The sequence below is a fragment of the Dasypus novemcinctus genome, chromosome X (assembly GCF_030445035.2).
Source record: "Dasypus novemcinctus isolate mDasNov1 chromosome X, mDasNov1.1.hap2, whole genome shotgun sequence".
Classification (NCBI taxonomy): Eukaryota; Metazoa; Chordata; class Mammalia; order Cingulata; family Dasypodidae; genus Dasypus; species Dasypus novemcinctus.
The window spans coordinates 21,150,888-21,171,922 of record NC_080704.1 but is presented as its reverse complement, the minus strand read 5'-3'; the positions used below and the strand labels follow the sequence as shown (position 1 = coordinate 21,171,922).

At 38.5% G+C, this 21,035-nt stretch overlaps 2 protein-coding genes across 2 annotated transcripts in view; both read right to left on the bottom strand.

Annotated features, from left to right (window-relative positions):
• Window positions 1-21,035, bottom strand: part of CDKL5 (cyclin dependent kinase like 5) — a 309,028-nt gene that overhangs the window by 166,149 nt on the left and 121,844 nt on the right. The window lies entirely within an intron of this gene.
• LOC101429845 (gap junction alpha-1 protein) lies at window positions 1,057-5,499 on the bottom strand. The gene is given in 3 exon segments (XM_058291573.2): window positions 1,057-1,451; window positions 1,454-2,348; window positions 5,431-5,499. Coding segments are annotated over 2 exon segments (1,143 nt in total). The 5' UTR covers window positions 2,289-2,348; window positions 5,431-5,499; the 3' UTR covers window positions 1,057-1,143.

Here is a 21,035-nt window from a genome sequence, read left to right as displayed (position 1 = left end):
AGCTTATTTCCAGTACTGAAATTCTATCAATCATCAATGATTACATTTCAGAAAAAGGAAATCATTCATGTCAGCAATAGCATCATTGCTATAGTCTAAAAAAAAGGAAAAAGAGAATACGAAACATAATTAATAGACCAGTATCTCTAATAGAATACATGGGCAGGAAAAAAAAGTCTTACTTGCATAGCAGGAATTACTTAATGATAACACCTTTCTGGTCCAAAACATAAAACCCATGAGAAAGGCTCAAATTTGAATACTATGTATGCATTGTTTAAAACCTATGTTCGTGAGTTTAAGGCTGCATCTACATGGCAAGTAAAACATACTCCTACATATATATACATAAATAAGTGATTGTTAAATATTGAGCAGGGCTTGTCTCGCTGGATCTAACTCAAAGAATGTCAGATGATATCCAAACTGTGCTAAAAGTGCTTACAGACACCATTCAGTGAATGTGAAGAAGAGTTGTAGAATGATGAGAAAGAAGTGGTTAATGATTTGATGCAAGTGAATATATACTAAAAAGTACATATGACTGCTTGAGATCTGCAAATGCATGGAAAGTCTTTTTTCTGTGGGTTAAAGAGTAAAGTAGCACAAGTCCATTGACTCCTGGAGGGTTAGGCCTAAAATACTTACCTTCAAGGTATGAATTTTTAGAATGGAATGTTTTAGCAGGGACATAAGGATGACCCTGGGTCTTTTACTTGTGGAAAAGAAATAAAACACTCAGGAATTATTTTTTCTGGTCAGAAGTTATTTCAGTTTCTCAGTAAAACAAATTTACCTACAAACATCACTCCCTCTTTCACATGCAAAGAACCATCCTAGGGGAGCACAGGACAGAAAAAGCTCTTACCTATGCATCACCTGATGCAACATTTATTTAGAATTTAAGCTCTTTGAATTAATGACTTTAATTACCAGTAAGTACCTCCTTTAACCTCTTTTAAGCTCTCTCTCTCCACCTTCCTATCCCTCCGAAAGAACGCTGGTATTCTAATGCCTTTGTGTCTGCCAAGCCTCATGACTGAGGTTGTTGAGTACTACCTCTACTGGAATAAAGGGGCACTTTCTACTGCACTTTTTTTTCTTTCACAACTGAATGAAATCTTAATGATTTCAAGCACGAATCTAGATCTCTAAGTCATTGGGCTGAGGTCTGCTGCTGGGAGGACTGCTGGGTTTGCTGGAAGGCTGCTGGTCCACAATGGCTAGTCACTTTATTTGTACGCAGGAGCTAGTTCATTTAGAATTCTGGTTGTCATCAGGGTCATTAAAAGGCTGTGCCTGGGAGTTAGAGATGGTGCCTCCTTGCCTACCCATTTGATTTTGCTATGCACTATAATGAATACGGTTTTTCTCACTTCCTTTGTTGTAAATGCAGCAGGAAGAATTGTTTCTGTCTCCAGTCATCTGTTTGTCCCCAGAAGAAGACACGATGAGAACAGAGCAATTGGTGAGGAGCAACTACTGAAATAAGCATATTTTGGAGATCCATCATTGTTGGAGGGGTTCTGTAAATCAACCGAAGCTTGTTAAGAATCATTCTGTCCCTTCACACGCTCCTTAAAGCTCTTGAGGAAGACAGAGAATAGCTCAATGATGTTCAAGGTGAGAGATACCAAGGACACCACCAACATGAAGATAATGAAGATGCTTTTCTCAGTGGGGCGAGAGAGGAAGCAGTCCACTTGATGTGGGCAAGGATCTCTTTTGCAAGTGTAAACTGCACTCAGGCTAAATCCATAGATGTACCACTGGATCAGCAAGAAGGTTACCTCAAAGACAGACTTGAAGAAGATGCTGATGATGTAGGTCCAAAGCAAGTCCCCTCGCATTTTCATCTTCCCATGTTCTTCCATACCATACTTAAGCTTCCTTATTTCAACTTCCTGCAAGTGCATCTCCACGCTGACAACACTGGTTTGGGCAACTTTGAGTTCCTCTTCTTTCTTGTTCAACTTCTCTTCTTTTCGCATCACATAGAACACATGAGACAGGTACAAGAGTGTGGGTACAGACACAAATATGATCTGTAGGACCCAGAAGCGCACATGAGAGATTGGGAAGGACTTGTCATAGCAGACATTTTCACAGCCAGGTTGTCGAGTGTTACAACGAAAGGCAAACTGCTCATCATCCCAGGCTGACTCAACTGCTATCCCCAGTAGCAGGATTCGGAAAATGAAAAGGACTGACAGCCACACCTTCACTCCAGGAGTGGAATAGGCTTGAACCTTGTCGAAGAGTTGGCTTAAGGAACTCCAATCACTCATGTTGCCTGGGTGCTGTTCTTTCGCTTAAAAGTGACGTAGGCACACCAAGTGATTGCACTCCTTGGAGGATGAAGTAAAATGAAAAAGTAAGTTCAAGCACTCAGAACTGTCTATTTAAAGTTTAACAGTCTACTACTATTTTGTATTTTCCTCACTCCTTCCCCCTAATGAAAAAAAAATCAGTGAGGCCTGGTAAAAACAAATGTGGATTCATTTTTATACACAGTGAGTACTCTTAAATAAGAACATACATATATCTCAAAGGGTCCAAGTTATATAAATGGGAGAATGAAATAGACAAATCTAAAGGTCTCCTTTAATCCTAGAATAAGGCAATCTCTAGAAATAACACCTCAAAGACAGAAAATGAATTAACAAGCAATACTCTTGAGTTGACTGATTCAAGTTCAGAAGTATTACAGCCAACCTTTCCCAAGTGGATAATGTTATTCATCAAACAATTATTTACTAGGTGACTATTAGGAGGTACTATATCAAGCATTGGGTCATACTGGTGAGTAAATCAGACTAATCCCTGTATTTGTGAAACTTTAAATCAGCTGGGGAAAACATAATTAAAAGTACAGAATTTTAGTGAATTTAAGATATGACCAATTGTAAAATACACCATTATTTTACTTACCACTGAGAAATAAATCAAGGCATTCAGTGTAAGATGCATCCCAGTTTCAGAAATGTGAAAATAAAATGTGCAACTAAGAATCAGTGAAAAGGGCAAAGTGAGTAAGTGACTATACAATTACATATTTAAATAAGTGTCAAGAAGGAAGCAAATAGGAGACAGTGATAAGAGAATAATGTAAAGAAACCCAGACCAGACCGGATAGTCAACCAAGTAAAGAGTAGGAAAATCACTGCAGGTGATAGAGGTAGCCTGTGCAAGGATTTTAAAGAGGGGAGAATTCCCTTAATTCAAGGACCTAAAAGGCAGGCAGTATGGTTCTGAGATAGTGGGCAAAGGAAGAGGAAGCACAGTATGAGACTGGGGCTGTAGGTGTCCCACCTAGAAGCAGCAGGGAAGGCTAAGAGCAAAAAGTGAGAGATACTGTGAGATTGAGATGACGGGTCAAGTTACTGATGACAGATCAGGAGCTCTAGAGGACAGTGGAAGGGTTGAGGGAGAAGGACTGGATCAGATGTAAGGATGTATGAACAGTACAGGGATGAGCCTTCTGGTGATAATGGATGGCTGGAGAGTTTTGGTGCTGACAAAAAGTGAAAGAGGATGTCAAGAATGTTTGGGTTGGTCCTAAGAGTCTCTGGATAAGAAAAGAGGCAATGAATTCTGGAGCTGTGGTCTTCAATGTTTGGTGAGGGATGGCATTTTTCAAGAATACTGCCATCCCAGATAGCATGATATAATGTGATCAAGAAAAAAGAGGAATTGCTGCTCCCCCATTATCTGGGATTGAAGGTCAGGTCCCAGCCAACAGAGGTTGCTATTTTAACATGTATTTATTGAACATGGACCATCTATCTTTGGTTAAATTGTTAGTTAAGGCAAATAAACTGATATACTGTGTTCATGTGTGTGGGTTTTCTTCTAGGATGTTGTTACAGTATAGCAAGAGTTGTAATATATTTTGAGGAAGAGCATTACTGATACCACCTACTAATCTGTTGAGGGTGGGTGGAGTTTTGCTCTGCATGCAATACTTTGCACCACTACTAAAGACTTGCTATTTTTCATCCATTTCTTTGCTCCAGTCTTTATTTCTCTAAGCCTCTATTTTAGAGCACTCTAGACAAATGGATTTTACCTTAAAATAGGTCACAGCTAATTGATTACATGGCAGAAAATAATTTCTAATAAACAAGCCCTCTCAATACAATATCAACTCATCATTTTAGAACAAATTTTAGTACTCTAAAAGAATCTTAATGTTATTTAACTTCCTAATTATCCCTCTTCAAAAGGAAAAATAAAATAATTCCCAAAGATAGATACTAATTTTAAACAATTAGCAAAATTGAAAGAGAAAAAAATATTTCTTAAAATAAACAAGGTAGGAGTTTGCCAATTAACAAGCAATCTTAAATTCCATACAACTAATTTATTTCTTGGATTAATGGCAGTTCATCACAGTAAATTCAAGTGAGAAAAAAACAAAACCTAAAATGAAACCTAAAAAATGTCAAGGCTAATATAATTTACAATGTCTCAATCACCTGAGGTTGGTTACAACTATTATCCAAGGATAAGAACTGAACGGTCCCAAAATGTAATCTTTTTTGAGCAAGTAATCAAATTATAAGGCTTTAAAGCACACACAATACTTTCTCAGTTGCTTAAAAAGGACATTTTAGCCAAACTATCCTCCATCAGGAACTACCCTCTAATAGGATGCCGAAAGTAATCCTATTAAGATAAAGTTCCCAAGATCTATAGTTTATAATTAATATATTCTTCAATGTTAACTGAAAGCAAACCCTTGCCAGCATAAGTTCTGTATTTATTATTAGTTTTTTCAAATTTAAACAATGCATAGTCTCTAGAGATTTCAGAATGCCTTAGAAAACTGAGTTACTTCTTCAAAAATAAGTGAGTGAAATAATAACAAGCGAAGGTTAAAGAATCCCTGGGACTACTTTAATATGGTTTAAAGAAAGCATCTGAAAAAAAAACAGAACACAGTGCTGTGCAGGGGGAAAAAAATCAATGAATATAATTCTAGTTAATTTGGAGCAAAGATATTAACGATTTTCTAGAACTACAACAAGGTCTTGAATTTTCAGAACAAATGTTTTGTTCTGAAAAAGGTCTTACCTAAGCACATGAGAATATACAGATTTGCAATTCAAAGGGATGAAAATAACAAAATGAGTCATCTCAGCTAAGAAAATGGCTTGTAGAAAAGTTTAAAAGCCTTTTATTGAACATTATTTTTAAGCTGGACGAGATATTTCCAATTTAAAAATATAGACATGCGGGTTCAGCTCTGACATGTAAAGAGCTTTGAAGTCATCATTGCTGTCCTTACAACAAGAAAAAAGCTGAACGAATTGAAAAGTCAACAGCTTTTCTTAGACCCATCAGAGAACTGAGATCACAGGGCAAATTCATACCTCAAAATCTGGAGAGAGAGGCACATACAGTGAATCACAGTCAAGACCAGCTTACCTGGAGCAGATGTCACTGGGTAATTTTGATGAACTGCTGGAGTCTAAATGTGACTAGCTTGAAACTGAGGACACAGGGGAGCCCAGTCCAAAAACCTCCACACTCTTCTTGCTTTACCTACAGGAAACTTAATAGGCTCTGACTGTAAGGATCCAAGAAAAATCTCCTCCCCTTTTGGGAAAGCAGAAAAGAAAAAGTAACCACTCTGGAATACGCCCAGGGGAAAAGTAACCATTTTGAAATAAGTCCAGAACATTATCCCCAACAAAGGTCAACACACAAAGGGAATCTTGACCAGAGTCTTATCTGGTCCAGGGAGAAGGGCAATTAGGCAACTATAGCACCCACAGATTTCCTAGCTCATCAAGGGTAGAGGGGTAGGGATAGAGAAAAAAAAAAAAGGCTAAGAAATGCTTCTAAAGGTTACAGCCCAGGACTCATGTCCACCAGGACTGAGATTTAATCACAAGATTACAGAATGCTTTCCCCTCACCCCCAACCCATGCTACCACCACATTAACAGCACTCTAGCAAACTTGGCCCAGTGGTTAAGGCGTCCGTCTACCACATGGGAGGTCCACGGTTCAAACCCTGGGCCTCCTTGACCTGTGTGGAGCTGGCCCACATGCAGTGCTGATGCGGGCAAGGAGTGCCATGCCACACAGGGGTATCCCCACATAGGGGAGCCTCACGCGCAAGGAGTGTGCCCCGTAAGGAGAGCGGCCCAGTGTGAAAGTAAGTGCAGCCTGCCCAGGAATGGCACTGCACACACGGGAGAGCTGACAAAAGATGACGCAACAAAAAGAAACACAGATTCCCGTGCCGCTGACAACAACAGAAGCGGACAAAGAAGAACACGCAGCAAATAGACATGGAGAACAGACAACGGGGGGGGCAGAAATAAATAAAATAAATCTTAAAAAAAAAACAAAACAGGGCTCTAGTATAATAACAATGGATTACAGAAACGGAAGTATAGAATCTATTTAAGAAAGAGTTCTTAAGGAAACCCAAAAAGAATAGAGGAGGAAAAAAGCAAATAAAGACACTAGAAGAAACCGAAGCCTCTAATACCTATAGCTGGAACAAGCATTAAACACAACCCATCTAGCCATATTAATATAAAACCTCACACTAGAAGCCTATTTACGTCAGTACCTATTACCTCATATATCATGTCTGACTTTCAAAAAAAAATTACAAGGTACACTGAAAGACAAGAAAAAACACAATCTGAAGAAACAAAGTATCAGAACCAGCCTCAGATATGAAAGGCACAGATTTCTGAATCACCATATAGGGAACGTAAAATAACCATGATTAATATAATAAGGGATCTAACAGAAAAAGTAGACAAAATACAACAGTAATATAAACAGAGAGATGGAAATTCTAAGAAAGAATCAATACAAAACGCTAGAAATAAAAAACATTTTAACAAAATAAAGGATGTCTTGTCTCATCAGTAGATTGGACACAGCCAAGAAAAGAATCTGTGAGCCTGAAAAAATGTCAACAGAGGATTTCCAAACAGAAATGCAAAGAGATAAAAGAATGAAAAAAAGCAGAACAGGATATCTAAGAACTATGGGACAATTACAAAAGGTACGACAGACACATAATTAGAATACCAGAAGGAAAAGAAACAGAGAAAGGAGAAGAAATACTTGAAGTAATACTGGCTGAGAATTTCACAAAATGAGTGACAGAACCAAACTACAAATCCAGGAAGCCCAGAGAAAACCAAGCAGGATAAATACCAAAATAATCTACCCCATGGCATATCATATTCCTTAAAAGAAGTTAGGTGGGAGGAATGAGGGACACCTTACCAGAGGATCCAGAATAAGAATTATATGTAACTTCTTGTCAGAAACCATGCAAGCAAGAGAACAATGAAAAGGAATTTTAAAGTGATGCGAGGAGGGTGTCACAAACCTAAAAGTCTTTATCTAGTAAAATTATCCTTCAAAAGTGAAGGAGATAAATATTTTTTTTTAAATGAGGAAGAGGGAGCCAATGTGGCTTAAGCAGTTAAGTGCCCAAGAAAACCAACTCAGGGAAGCCGAAGTGGCTCAGTTGTTGAGGGCTAGCTTCCTATATACAAGGTCCCAGGTTCAATTCCTAGTCCCCGATACCTTAGGAAAAAAAAAAAAAAAGGAAAGGAGAAATAAAGACTATCAGACAAAGACTGAGGAAGTCTGTCATCAGTAGACCTATCCTGCAAAAAATGTTTAGAAGAAGTTCTCTGGATCTATATAAAGAAGGAAGAGTACTGGGAAAAGAATAAATGAAGGTAAAATTTAAAAATTTTTTCCTCATTCTTATTGATCAAATAGATAACTATTCGAAGTAATAAAAGTAACAATGTATTTGGTGATTACAGCATATGAGTAAGTGAAATGAAAGACAGCCATGTTATAAAGAACAGAAGGGACTTAGATTAGTTGTAAATGTATATTACACACTAGCAGTCTAGGGCAACACCTAATAAAAGTTTAAAAAGAAGTATACTTGCTATGCCAAGAAGAGAGAAAAACAGAATTATAAAAAATGCTCAATTTTAAAATTAGGAGATTAAAAAAAATGAAGCGAAATGAATAGAAAATAGTTACGAACATGGTATATATTAATTCAACTGTATCAATAATCACTTCAAATGTGCAAGGTCTAAAAACACCAATTAAAAGACAGAGACTAAAGAAGAGATAAAAAATAAGATGCCAAGCTATATGTTATCTATAAGAAATCTACTATTTTTGTTTATTTACTTTAAAAAAACCTTTATTAATTTTTTTTAAAGATTTGTTTATTTATTTAATTCCCCCCCTCCCCCAGTTGTCTGTTCTCTGTGTCTATTGCTGCGTCTTGTTTCTTTGTCCACTTCTGTTGTTGTCAGCGGCATGGAAAGTGTGGGTGGCTCTCCTTACAGGGCGCACTCCTTGCGCGTGGGGCTCCCCTACACAGGGGACACCCCTGCGTGGCAGGGCACTCCTTGCGCGCATCAGCACTGCGCATGGGCCAGCTCCACATGGGTCAAGGAGGCCCGGGGTTTGAACCGCGGACCTCCCATGTGGTAGACGGACGCCCTAACCACTGGGCCAAGTCCGTTTCCCTAAAAAAACCTTTAGATTACATAAATGTTACATAAAGAATATAAAGGATTTCCATATGCCCCACTCCCTTCCCATCCCACACTTTTCCACATTAACAATATGCCTCATTAGTGTGATATATTTGTTACAATTGATGAACACATATTGGAGCATTGCCACTAAGTGCGGATGTAGTTTAACTCTCCTGCACAATTTTGTAAGTTATGATAAGACATACAAAGGTCTGTATCTGTCATTGTAACATCATTCAGGACAATTCCAATACAAATACGGGAAGCGGACTTGGCCCAGTGGGTAGGGCGTCCATCTCTACCACATGGAGGTCTGCGGTTCAAACCCCGGGCCTCCTTGACCCGTGTGGAGCTGGCCCATGCACAGTGCTGATGCGGGCAAGGAGTGCCATGCCACGCAGGGGTGTCCCTCGCATAGGGGAGCCTCACGCACAAGGAGTGTGCCCCGTAAGGAGAGCCGCCCAGCGTGAAACAAAGTTCAGCCTGCCCAGGAATGGCGCCGCCCACAGGGAGAGGTGACACAAGATGACACAACGAAAGGAAACACAGATTCCCTTGCCGCTGACGACAACAGGCGTGGACAAAGAAGATGCAGAAAATAGACACAGAAAACAGACAACTGGGGTGGGGGGGGAGGGGAGAGAAATAAATAAATCTTAAAAAAAAAAAAGATATTGTGATAGGCAGTAGTTTCTTAAACCTTACACCCGAAACACATGCAACAAAAGAAAAAATAGATAAACGGAACCTCCTGAAAATTCAACACTTTTGCACCTCAAAGGACATTGTCAAAAAGGTGAAAAGGAAGCCGACTCAATGGGAGAAAATATTTGGCAATCACATATCTGATAAGGGTTTAATATCCATGATATACAGAGATTACACAACTCAATAAAAAGACCAACTACCCAATTTAAAAATGAGCAAAAGACTTGAAAAAACAATTTTTCAAAGAAGATATACAAGTGGCAAAGAAACACATGAAAAAAAAGTTCAACATCACCAGTATTAGGGAAATGCAAATCAAAACTACAATGAGATATCATTTCACACTTATTAAACTGGCCGCTATTAAAAAGTCAGAAAACTGTAAAATGCTGGAGAGGATGCGTAGAGATAAGAATGCTTATTCACAGTTGGTGGAAATGTAGAATGGTACAGCCACTGTGGAGGACTGTTTGGCAATTCCTAAGGAATTTGAATATAGACTTCCCATGTGACCCAGCAATACCATTACACAGGTATATACACAGAAGAACTGAGAGCAGAGACATAAACAGACATCTGCACACTGATTTTCATAGTGGCATTATTCACAACTGCCAAAAGTTGGAAACAGGTGTCCATCAATGGATGAATGGATAAACAAATTGTGGTGTATACACACAATTGAATATTATACAGCATTTGGAAGAAATGAAGCCATGAAGCATATGACAACATGGATGAACCTGGAGGACATTATGTTGAGTGAAGCAAGCCAGATGAAAAAGGACAAATACTGTCTGACTGTGCTACTATGAACTAAATACACTGTGTAAATTCATGGGGTTAATAATTAGAATTAGGTAACCAGAAAATAGAAGGAGGGTAGAGAATGGAGAGCTGAGGGTTAATCTGTGCAGAAAAAAAAAAAAGGATGTTTGTAAATGAATAGAAAGGGTTAAAGCATATCTTGATGTGTGTAACTAGCAGTGCTATTGTATGGGTATTTCAGTGGTTGAAAAGTCGAAGGTCATGTATAATTATTAGAAGGAAAGCTAAAAACTGTCACATGGGACTGCATAAGACAGTAAAACCTTATGTAAAACATGAAAAAGAAAAATCCTAGCAAGCTATTTCGGGGATACCAACAGATTCTAAAGATTATATGCAAAGGCAAAAGACCCAAAATAACCTACAACATACTGAAGAACAAAGTCGGAGGACTGACAACACCTGACTCTGAGACTTACAATAAAGCTACAAAGATCAAGACAATGCAACAGCGGTGAAAGAAAAGATACAAATATTAACGGACGAAACAATCCCAGAAATAGAACCACTCAAATAGAGTCAACTGACCTTAGACAAAGGATAAATTCAATGGAGAAAGGATGTTTTCAGCAAATGGCACTGGAACAATTGGTGTCCATATGCCAAAATCAGGATAGAGACACAGACTTTCCATTATTTAAAAAAATTAACTCAAAATGGATCATAGACCTAAATGTAAAACCAAACACTGTACAACTTCTAGAAGATAACATAGGAGAAAATCTAGGTGATCCTGGGTTTGGTGGTAAGATACAACTCCAAAAGCATGATCCATTAAAGAAGAAATTGATAAATTGTACTTTATTAAAATAAAAAAACTTCTTCTCTGTGAAAGACACTGTTTAAAAAATGAAAAGACACAATAGACTGGGAGAAAATATTTAAAAAACACTAATCTAGAGAGTGACATTACCAAAAATGGTGGAATAGGGAACGCTAGGGTTCTATACCCCCACAGAAACAATAATGAGCTGGCAAGAACTAGCAGAATCAATTTTTGCAGAACTCTTGAATCTAGTCCAAAACTTAAAAAAAATCAGTGAAAGATTTGATGATGAAGGCCAAAGGGAGTTATATGAACCTTATTCTCAAAGAACTGTGGTTGTGGGTTTTGATCTGTCCAGTGGTTGCCTAAAAAAACAATACATAGGCTTTCCTTTGTTTCATCTCAGAGAGGTCCCAGGAACAAACCAACTTCCTCTTTGGAAAGCACTAAAGTGACAAGTATTGGCCACAGCAGCCTGAGGCAAGGAACAACAATGGAAATAACAGTAGACTGACCAAAAAGTTTAGGAAGGAAGAGGTTGGGGAAAAGATATATAGGGGAAAAAGGGCTTTTTTAACACTTCTGTGTACACCAGGAAATCGAGGCCACAACACGACCAATTTGAAAGCATGTTCCAAAAAGTCTTGAGAAGGCACTAAGCTCTCACTTCAGGCTAGCCTTTGGGCTCCTCATAAGCTGGAAGTGACGAGTAAGGCAGCATTGTAAATGAATGACCTGAGTAAGTGCTGAATGAGTGCCCAACACAGACCCAATCTGTAAGAACTGGAAGATTGTTTTACTTTTTAAATTTTTCTTTTCAGCTCCATGTATTTAAGGAAACTCTATCAACACATTCTTAAAAACGCATAAATTACCTAAATTGAGATAAGAAGAAATAGAAAATCCGAATAAAACTGTAATGAGAGATTGAATCAGTAATAAAAAGCTGGCCAACAAAGAAAAGCAGATGGCTTCACTAGTGAATTCTACAAAACAGGGGAGCCCCACGCCCCGTAAGGAGAGCCACCCTGGGTGAAAAAAAAAAGTGCAGCCTGCCTAGGAGTGGTACCACATACATGGAGAGCTGACGCACAAGATGACACACAAAAAAGAGACACAGATTCCTGGTGTTGCTAACAAGAATACAAGCAGACACAGAAGAATACACAGCGAATGGACACAAAGAGCAGACAACGGGGGGCGGGGGAAGGAAGAGAAATAACTGAAAAATAAATCTTAAAAAAAAAAACAAAACTCCAACCTCTTCTGTGGTACAGTTTCTCAGTGAGTCCCCGCCTACCAAGAGGGCAGGGACGCAATGTTCTACTGACTGGACCAATCAAAGCCTTAATCATTATTTAATCAAGTAAAAGTAAAAGCAAAACCTCTGAATCCAATACACTCTACTATGCCCAGAGGAAAAGACAAGTTTACAAACATAACCCAATATTTCTTTTAGGAATTCATTAATAATATCAAATCACTACACCATTTAAAGGGCAATAATCCATAAAGCAATCCACAGATTCACTGCAATCCCTATCAAAATTCCAATGGCCTTTTTTATAGAAATGGAAAAACCAATATCAAATTCATATGGAGGGAAGCAGACTTGGCCCAGTGGATGGGGCGTCTGTCTACCACATGGGAGGTCCGCGGTTCAAACCCCAGGCCTCCTTGACCCGCGTGGAGCTGGCCCACGCGCAGTGCTGATGCGCGCAAGGAGTGCTGTGCCATGCAGGGGTGCCTCCCCCCGTGTAGGAGAGCCCCACATGTAAGGAGTGCGCCCCGTAAGGAGAGCCACACAGCACAAAAGAAAGTACAGTCTGCCCAGGAATGGCACCGCACACATGGAGAGCTGACGCAGCAAGATGACGCAATAAAAAGAAACACAGATTCCCATGCCGCTGAGAACAGAAGCGGACAAAAAGAAGAACACACAGCAAATAGACACAGTGAACAGACAACTGGGGTGGGGGGGGGAAGGGGAAAGAAATAAATTAATCTTCAAAAAAAATTCATATGGAATTACAAGGGGTTCAACACAGACAAAATGATCTTGAAAAAGAACAAAGTTGGAGGACTCACACTTTCTGATTTCAGGGTGGTACCAGCATAAAGACAGGCATACAGGCCAATGGAACAGAAATGAGAGTCCAGAAACAAATCAAGACATTGATAGTCAACCGATTTTTGACAAGGGTGCCAAGTGTACTCAATGGGGTAAGAATAGTCTCTTTGACAAATAGTGCTAGGACAACCAGATATTCACATGCAAAGGAATGAAGCTGGACCCCTACCTCACACCATAAAAGAAGAAAACAAAACAAAACAAAAATCTAAAACTGGATCAAAGACCAAAATAAAAGAGCTGAAAATATAAACCTGTTGGAAGAAAACATATGGCAAAAACAACAAAAAAATAAATTGGACTTCATCAAAATGAAAAACTTTTGTGCATAAATGGAAACCATCAGGAAAGTGAAGAGAAAATCTAAAGAATGGGAGAAAATAGTTGCAAATCATATATATATATGATATGATATGGGTTTAGTATCCAGAATATACAATGAACTCTCATAACTAGACAACAAAAAAGACAACTCAATTATAACAATGGCAAATGACTTGAGCAGACATTTCCCTAGAAAATATACACAAAAATGGCCAACAAGTACATGAAAACATGCTCAACATCATCAGGCAAATGCAAATGAAAACTGTGAGATATATTTCATATCCACTAGGATGACTCAAAATCCTTCATTGGCTCCCCTGAACTAACAAAAGTCAAAGCCTTACAGTCACCTGTAAGGCCTTACATGATCTGACAATCCCTGCCCCCACATTATTTCTCTGATTATATGTCATATCTTTGCCTTTTCTTTTACTCTACTCCAGCCACACTTGCCTCATTTAACATTGCTATGATCTCTTCCCCTTTACTCTAGAAACTCAATATCTTTCTCTACAGCACTTATCACCATCCACATTTTTAGATACTTGTTTATTTTATCGAGAGTCTGTCCCCTTGGACCTTGGCTAAAATGAAAGTTCCAGAGGCTGTTTCGGGAACCTGCAGGGCGGGAGGTGTCTGGACAGACTGCAGCAGAATTGGTATTTGCTCAAGGTAGAACTGCGGGTTTCTAACAATGAATGTGGAAGCCGAGGGAAGGTAAATCCCTCCCCCCGTAGGGCTAATAGCCGGGGCGTTCACTGAGAACTGCCAGTCGTGGGGCGGAGTCTCCAAATCCCGTGTCCCTCAAACACGTGAACCCCAAGCCTGTGTCCCCTGAACCCCCATGGCTCACGCTAAATACCCCAAGTCCACGTTCTCCCAGGTCTCTGTTTCCTGAGCCCAGTACTCCCGGAAATCTGGCATTGCCCTACCCCTCTGGACATGAACTGCAGAAGTGGGAGAATTTAGGTGGGAGGTACAGAGGGGTCAAGGAGTGTAGGTTCAATTTTCTGGTTCCCTTCTTTCTTATTGAGTTTGGAGGAGATATTAGCTGACTTGGGGAGAGCCTAATAAAGAAGAGGCAAATCTGGTGAGAGAGCCCAATTTACCTGGACACCCTGGGATAGGAAACTTGGTTTGAGAGAAGATGGAGTCAGAAAATTAACCAGCCCCCTTGTAGCACACCTAAGGGAGAGGGACAGTAGGACATGCTCTACAGGTTTCCAATAGCATATTTAGGGTTTCTGGCAAGGGGTGGGTACTCTCTAAAGAAATTAAGAGTCATTATTTTCTCAGTTGAGTTGGTTCACTTGGGACCCATTTGAATTTCCTACAGGAGCCCTCATGCAGCCTTCCTGCTGCCTTGGGAGAGAAGGAAGTGAGGAAGGGAGAATGAGGGAAGGTCATACTCCTAAGGAGTTTATTCAATTGCAAAGAGGATTTTTTGCCTGAGGCCTTGTCTGGTCTTTTTTGTTGGTCTGTTTTCTTGTTTTTCTTCCTCTTTATCCCCCCACTGCCTTTTTTTTTTCCTCCCCTCTCTCTGCTTTTTTTTCCCCTTCTCCCTTTCTTTCTCCTCTTTTCCCCCTCCTTTTGTTCTTTTTTCATATTAGTACTGCAGGCAACATTTCTTATTTGCTGTGCTTCCTGATCCTCAATTTTCTCTTTTCTGGGTGTACTGATTTTGGCTTCCAACGCTATCCCCTTTCCTTTATATCATTCTCTCCTCCTTCATTTATTGTTTCTCTTGCATTTCGCCTCTCTCTGTTTAGCCCTCAATATTTCTGACATTTTATCTTTAATACCTCTAATCTGTTTCCTATCATTTATTCACTCTTCATGTTATTGTCCTCCCTTTTATTTTTCCCTCTCCCCTGATCACACTGACCTTTTAATTCACAGTATATTCCTTCCCGTATTTAGTTTAATAGCTCATTATAGGTACTCCACTTTTTTACAGTGATAACTACACACAGCTTCCATGAGTTCTATATCCATTCTCCTAGGTCTCATATGGTTCTTCTGCTAACACTCACTATCAATACTATTATCATATTTTTCTTTTCTTACCCCTTTTGCTTTCTCCGGACCTAATATTTTCCTTCAATGGAACTTACCAAACAACAAGGAAATAGAATAAGATGAAAAAAGTGACAAAGAGAAGACCTAACACACACACAAAAGCAACAACTAATTAAACCCCAAGGCTAGAATAAGATAATCAACAGAATAAACCCAACAAGATAAAATGACCAGACAGCAAAAAAAAACTACAGACCATACCAATAATCAGGAAAACACAGCCCAATACAATGAACAAACTAAAAACCAGGAAGAGAAGTGGAACACCAAACAAGTAATTAAAGCTCTCAAAACACGTATCATGGACCAATTCAATGAAGTGAAGAAAGGGATTAAGCATATTAAGAAAACACTTGGAGTGCATACAGAAGAAACTGTGATCATGCACAAAAAGATCACAGAGATGATGGGGATCAATAGCACAATCCAAGAAATCAAAAATATACTCAGTGAATAACAGCAGATTTGAAGAGGAAGAGGAAAGAATTAGTGATGTGGAAGACAGTACATCTGAAATCAAACAGATAGTAGAATTAATTGATAAAAAGAAAAAATCCAGCAGGGATTTAGGGACCTGAAGGACAATGCAAAACACACAAACATACACATTATAGGCATCCCAGAAGGAGAAGAGAAGTGAAAGGGGACAGAAGGGGGGCTGGAGGAAATAATGGCTGAAAACTTCCCAAATCTATTGAGGGAGATGGATGTACATGTCCAGGAAGCACAACGCACCCCGAACGGCATAAATCCGAATGGGACCACCCCAAGACATATACTTGTCAAATTATCCAATGCACAAGACAAAGAGAAAATACTAAAAGCAGCAAGAGAAAAGAGAACTATCACGGACAAGAGAGGCTCCATAAGATTAAGGGCTGATCTCTCATCTGAAACCATGGAGACAAGAAGGCAGTGGTATGACATAGTCAAGGTACTAAAAGAAAAGAATTTCCAACCATATCTATCTATTTCTGGATAGATAGAGTATTCTATCCAGCAAAGCTAGCATTCAAAAATGATGGACAGTTCAAAATATCCACAGATAAACAGAAACTAAGAGAGTATGTCAGCAAGAAACCTGCCCTTCAAGAAGTACTAAAGGGAGTTCTGCAGGAGGAAAGAAAAAACAGGAGAGACAGAGTTGGAGGAGAGTGTAAGAACAACTAAAACTACCCACAAAAAAAATCAAACAACATAAGACAAACACAAATCCAAAGAAAACATGGCTAATATAAGTAATTCCTGGAAAGTAATAACACTTAATGTCAATAGATTAAACTCACCTGTTAAGAGACACAGATTGGAAGACTGGATAAGGAAATATGACCCATCTATATGTTGTCTACAAGAAACTCATTTTAGATCCAGGGGTTCAAGGAGGTTGAAAGTGAATGGTTGGAAAACAATCTTATAAGCAAACAATAACCAAAAAAGGGCAGGAGTAGCTATATTAATTTCAGACAAAATAGACTTTAAATGCAAAACAATTGTGAGAGACAAAGAAGGATACTACATATTAGTGAAGGGGATAATCTTTCAAGTAGAATGAACAATCATAAACATTTATGCTAGTAACAAGGGCGCCTCCAAATATGTGAGGCAAACACTAGAAAACCTAAGTGAAAGAATAGAAGCCTCTACATTTATAGTGGAGGACTTTAATACACCACTATCAACTTTGGACAGAACATCTCAAAAGAGAATCAATAAAGAAACAAAAACTTTGAACAGTATATTAGAAGAGCTGGATCTAATAGACATACACAGAACATTACACCCGATTACGGCAGGATATACATTTTTCTCAAATGCACATGGATCATTCTCCAAGATAGACCATATGCTAGGCCACAAAGAAAGGTTTAATGAATTCAGAAAGATCAAAATCATACAAAATAATTTCTCTGACCATAGTGTAGTAAAGCTGGAAATCTGCAAGGGCCAGAGGCCCAGATTTCACAACAAGATATGGAAATTAAACAGCACACTCTTAGAAAAACAATGGGTCAAGGAGGAAATCTCAAAAGAAATTAATAACTACCTTGAAACTAATGAAAATGATAATACAACATACCAAAACTTATGGGATGCAGCAAAAGCAGTACTGAGAGGGAAATTTATAGCCATACATCAAATTCATACATCAAAAAAGAAGAAAGAGCTAAAATTGAAGAACTAACTGCACACTTGGAGGATTAGTAAAAAAAAAACAAAAACAAAACAAAGTAACCCCAAAGGAAGAAGAAGGAAAGAAATAACAAAGATAAAAGCAGAATTAAATGAAACAAAATAAGAAAGCACTTGAAAAGATAAACAAAACCAAGAGCTGGTTCTTTGAGAAGATCAATAAAATTGACAAACCCTTAGCAAGACTAACAAAGAAAAAAAGAGAGAAGATGCAAATACAGAAAATAAGAAATGAGAAAGGAGATATCACCACTGACCCCACAGAAATAAACACTATCATGAGAGGATACTTTGAAAAACGATATTCCAACAAGAAGGACAATTTAGAGGAAATGGACAAATTCCTAGAAACACATAAGCAGCCTCTATTGATGAAAGAAGAAATTGATGATCTCAACAAACCAATCACAAGTAAAGAGATAGAATCAGTCATTAAAAACCTCCCAACTAAGAAGAGCCCAGGGCCAGATGGCTTCACAGGTAAATTCTATCAAATATCCCAGAAAGAACTAATGCCAATCTTGCTTAAACTCCTCCAAAGAACTGAAACAGAAGGAACATTGCCCAACTCATTCTATGATGCCAACATTACCCTAGTACCAAAGCCAAACAAAGACAACACAAGAAAGGAAAATTACAGACCAATTTCTCTAATGAACCTAGATGCAAAAATCCTCAACAAAATACTTGCTAATCGTATTCAACAACACACTGAATGAATTATACACCATGACCAAGAGGGATTCATTCCAGGTATGCAAGGATGATTCAACATAAGAAAATCAATTAATGTAATACACCGTATAAACAGACTGAAGGAAAAAAATCACATGATCATATCTATAGATGCAGAAAAAGCATTCGACAAAATACAGCACCCTTTCTTGATAAAAACACTGCAAAAGATTGGAATAAAAGGAAATTTTCTGAACATGATAAAGGGTATATATGAAAAACCCACAGCCAACATCATTTACAATGGTGAAATCCTAAAATCTTTCCCTCTAAGATCAGGAACAAGACAAGGATGCCCACAATCACCCCTTCTATTTGAAATTGTCTTAGAAGTACTTGTTTGAGCACTGAGGCAAGAACCAGATATAAAAGGCATCCAAATTGGAAAGGAAGAAGTCAAAATTTCATTATTTGCAGATGACATGATCCTATACATAGAAAACCCTGAGAAGTCTACAAGAAAGCTTCTAGAACTCATAAATGAGTTCAGTACAGTCTCAGGTTATAAGATCAATGCGCAAAAATCAGTAGCATTTCTGTACACCAATAATGAGCAATCGGAGGAGGAAATCAAGAAACAAATACCATTTACAACGGTAAATTAAAAAATCAAATACCTAGGATAAATTTAACTAAAAATGTAAAAAACTTATACACAGAGAACTACACAACACTGTTCAAGGAAATCAAAGAAGACCTAAATAAATGGAAGAAAATTCCCTGTTCATGGACAAGACTTATATTATTAAGATGTCTATCCTACCAAAACCGATATGCACATACAATGCAATCCCCATAAAAATCAACACAGCATTCTTTAATGAACTAGAAAAACTAGCTATGAAATTTATTTGGAAAGGAAAGCGGCCTCAAATAGCCAAAGACACATTGAAAAAGAAAAATGAAATTGGAGGAATCACACTACCTGACTTCAAAACATATTACAAAGTTACAGTAGTGAAAATAACATGGTATTGGCACAAGGATAGACACATGGACCAATGGAACTGAATTGAGAGTTCTAATATAGATCCTCATATATACAGTCATATAATACTCGATAAGGCCACCATACCCTCTCAACTGGGAGAGAATGGCCTCTTCAACATATGGTGCCTGGGGAACTGGATATCCATATATAAAAGAATGAAAGAGGATTACCAGCTTACACCTTATACAAAAATCAACTCAAGATAGATCAGAGACCTAAATATAAGAACTAGGACCATAAAGACTTTGGAAAGCAATGTGGGGAACCATCTACAGGACCTTCTAATAGGAAATGGCTTCATGAACTTCACACCCAGAGCACGAGCAGCAAAAGAACAAATAGATAAATGGGACTTCCTCAAAATTAAAGACTTCTGCACCTCAAAGGAGTTTGTCAAGAAAGTGAAAAGAGAGCCTACACAATGGGAGAAAATATTTGGTAACCATATATCTGATAGGAGACTTATATCCTGCATATATAAAGAACTCTTATATCTGTAAATTAAAAAGACAAACAACCCATTTAAAATTAGGGGAAAATATTTAAACAGACACTTCTCCAAAGAAGAAATGCAAATGGCTAAAAAGTACATGAAAAAATGCTCCAAATCTCTAGCTATTAGGGAAATGCAAATCAAAACTACAATGAGATACCATCTTACTCCTGTAAGATTGACAGCTATGAAAAAAACAGAAGACTGCAAGTGCTGGAGAGGATGTGGAGGAATGGGAACACTCATCCACTGCTGGTGGGAATGCAGAAGGATCCAGCCATTCTGGAGGACAGCTTGGTGGTTTCTCTAAAAACTAGCCATAGATTTGCCATATGACCCAGCAATTTCACGTTGGGTATATACCGAGTAGAACTGAAAACAAGGACACAAACCAATATATGCACACCAATGTTCACAGCAGCATTGTTCACTATTGCCAAAAGTTGGAATCAACCCAAATGCCCATCAACAGATGAATGGATAAATAAAATTTGGCATATACATACAATGAAATACTACTCAGCTTTAAGAACAAATACACTACAAACACAGGTGATAACATGGATGAATCTTGAGAACCTTATGTTGAGTGAAGCAACCCAGGCATTGAAGGACAAATACTACATGACCTCAATGATATAAGTAAACCAAGCTGCCTCAGAGAGCTAGAGACTGGATGATAGGCTTAAAGGAATTTTGGGGGTAGAGGAAAGTCCCAAGCTGACACCTACCTGGGTGAAATCTATGATAGGCTGGAGCTAAGTATTTGTACAGGGAAGGGATAAAATGGAGACATAGGGATATCTTTGGGTGGGGCTTTGTGGGCTTGAGGGGGGCTAGGGATGGGAGGATGGGTAATATGGCCCAAGAAATTGGGGTGAGTGTGGGGGAACATATGAACATAGGAGATTGTCAGGTATAAGGTTGAGAGTATATTGTTGAGAAAACTTTTTCAAAAATATAATAAGGAAGGTTACCTGTTTAAGATGCTTAAAGGGGAGAATCTCACACAGGACAGGCTTCTAGGGAGTGTGCGAGTGCTCCTTTTGTCGTAGTGGGTAATATCATTGGATGGAAACCCATACAATGAGAGTGAAGGTATATCCACATCCTGGGGAGGACTGATGTTCTCAAATAAAGGGAATTGTATCTTTCAAGAGAAATGAATTAGGGCAGTCGAGCATGTCGAGCCCTCAACATTCTTGGAAGTATCTCTGAACATGGCCCTTC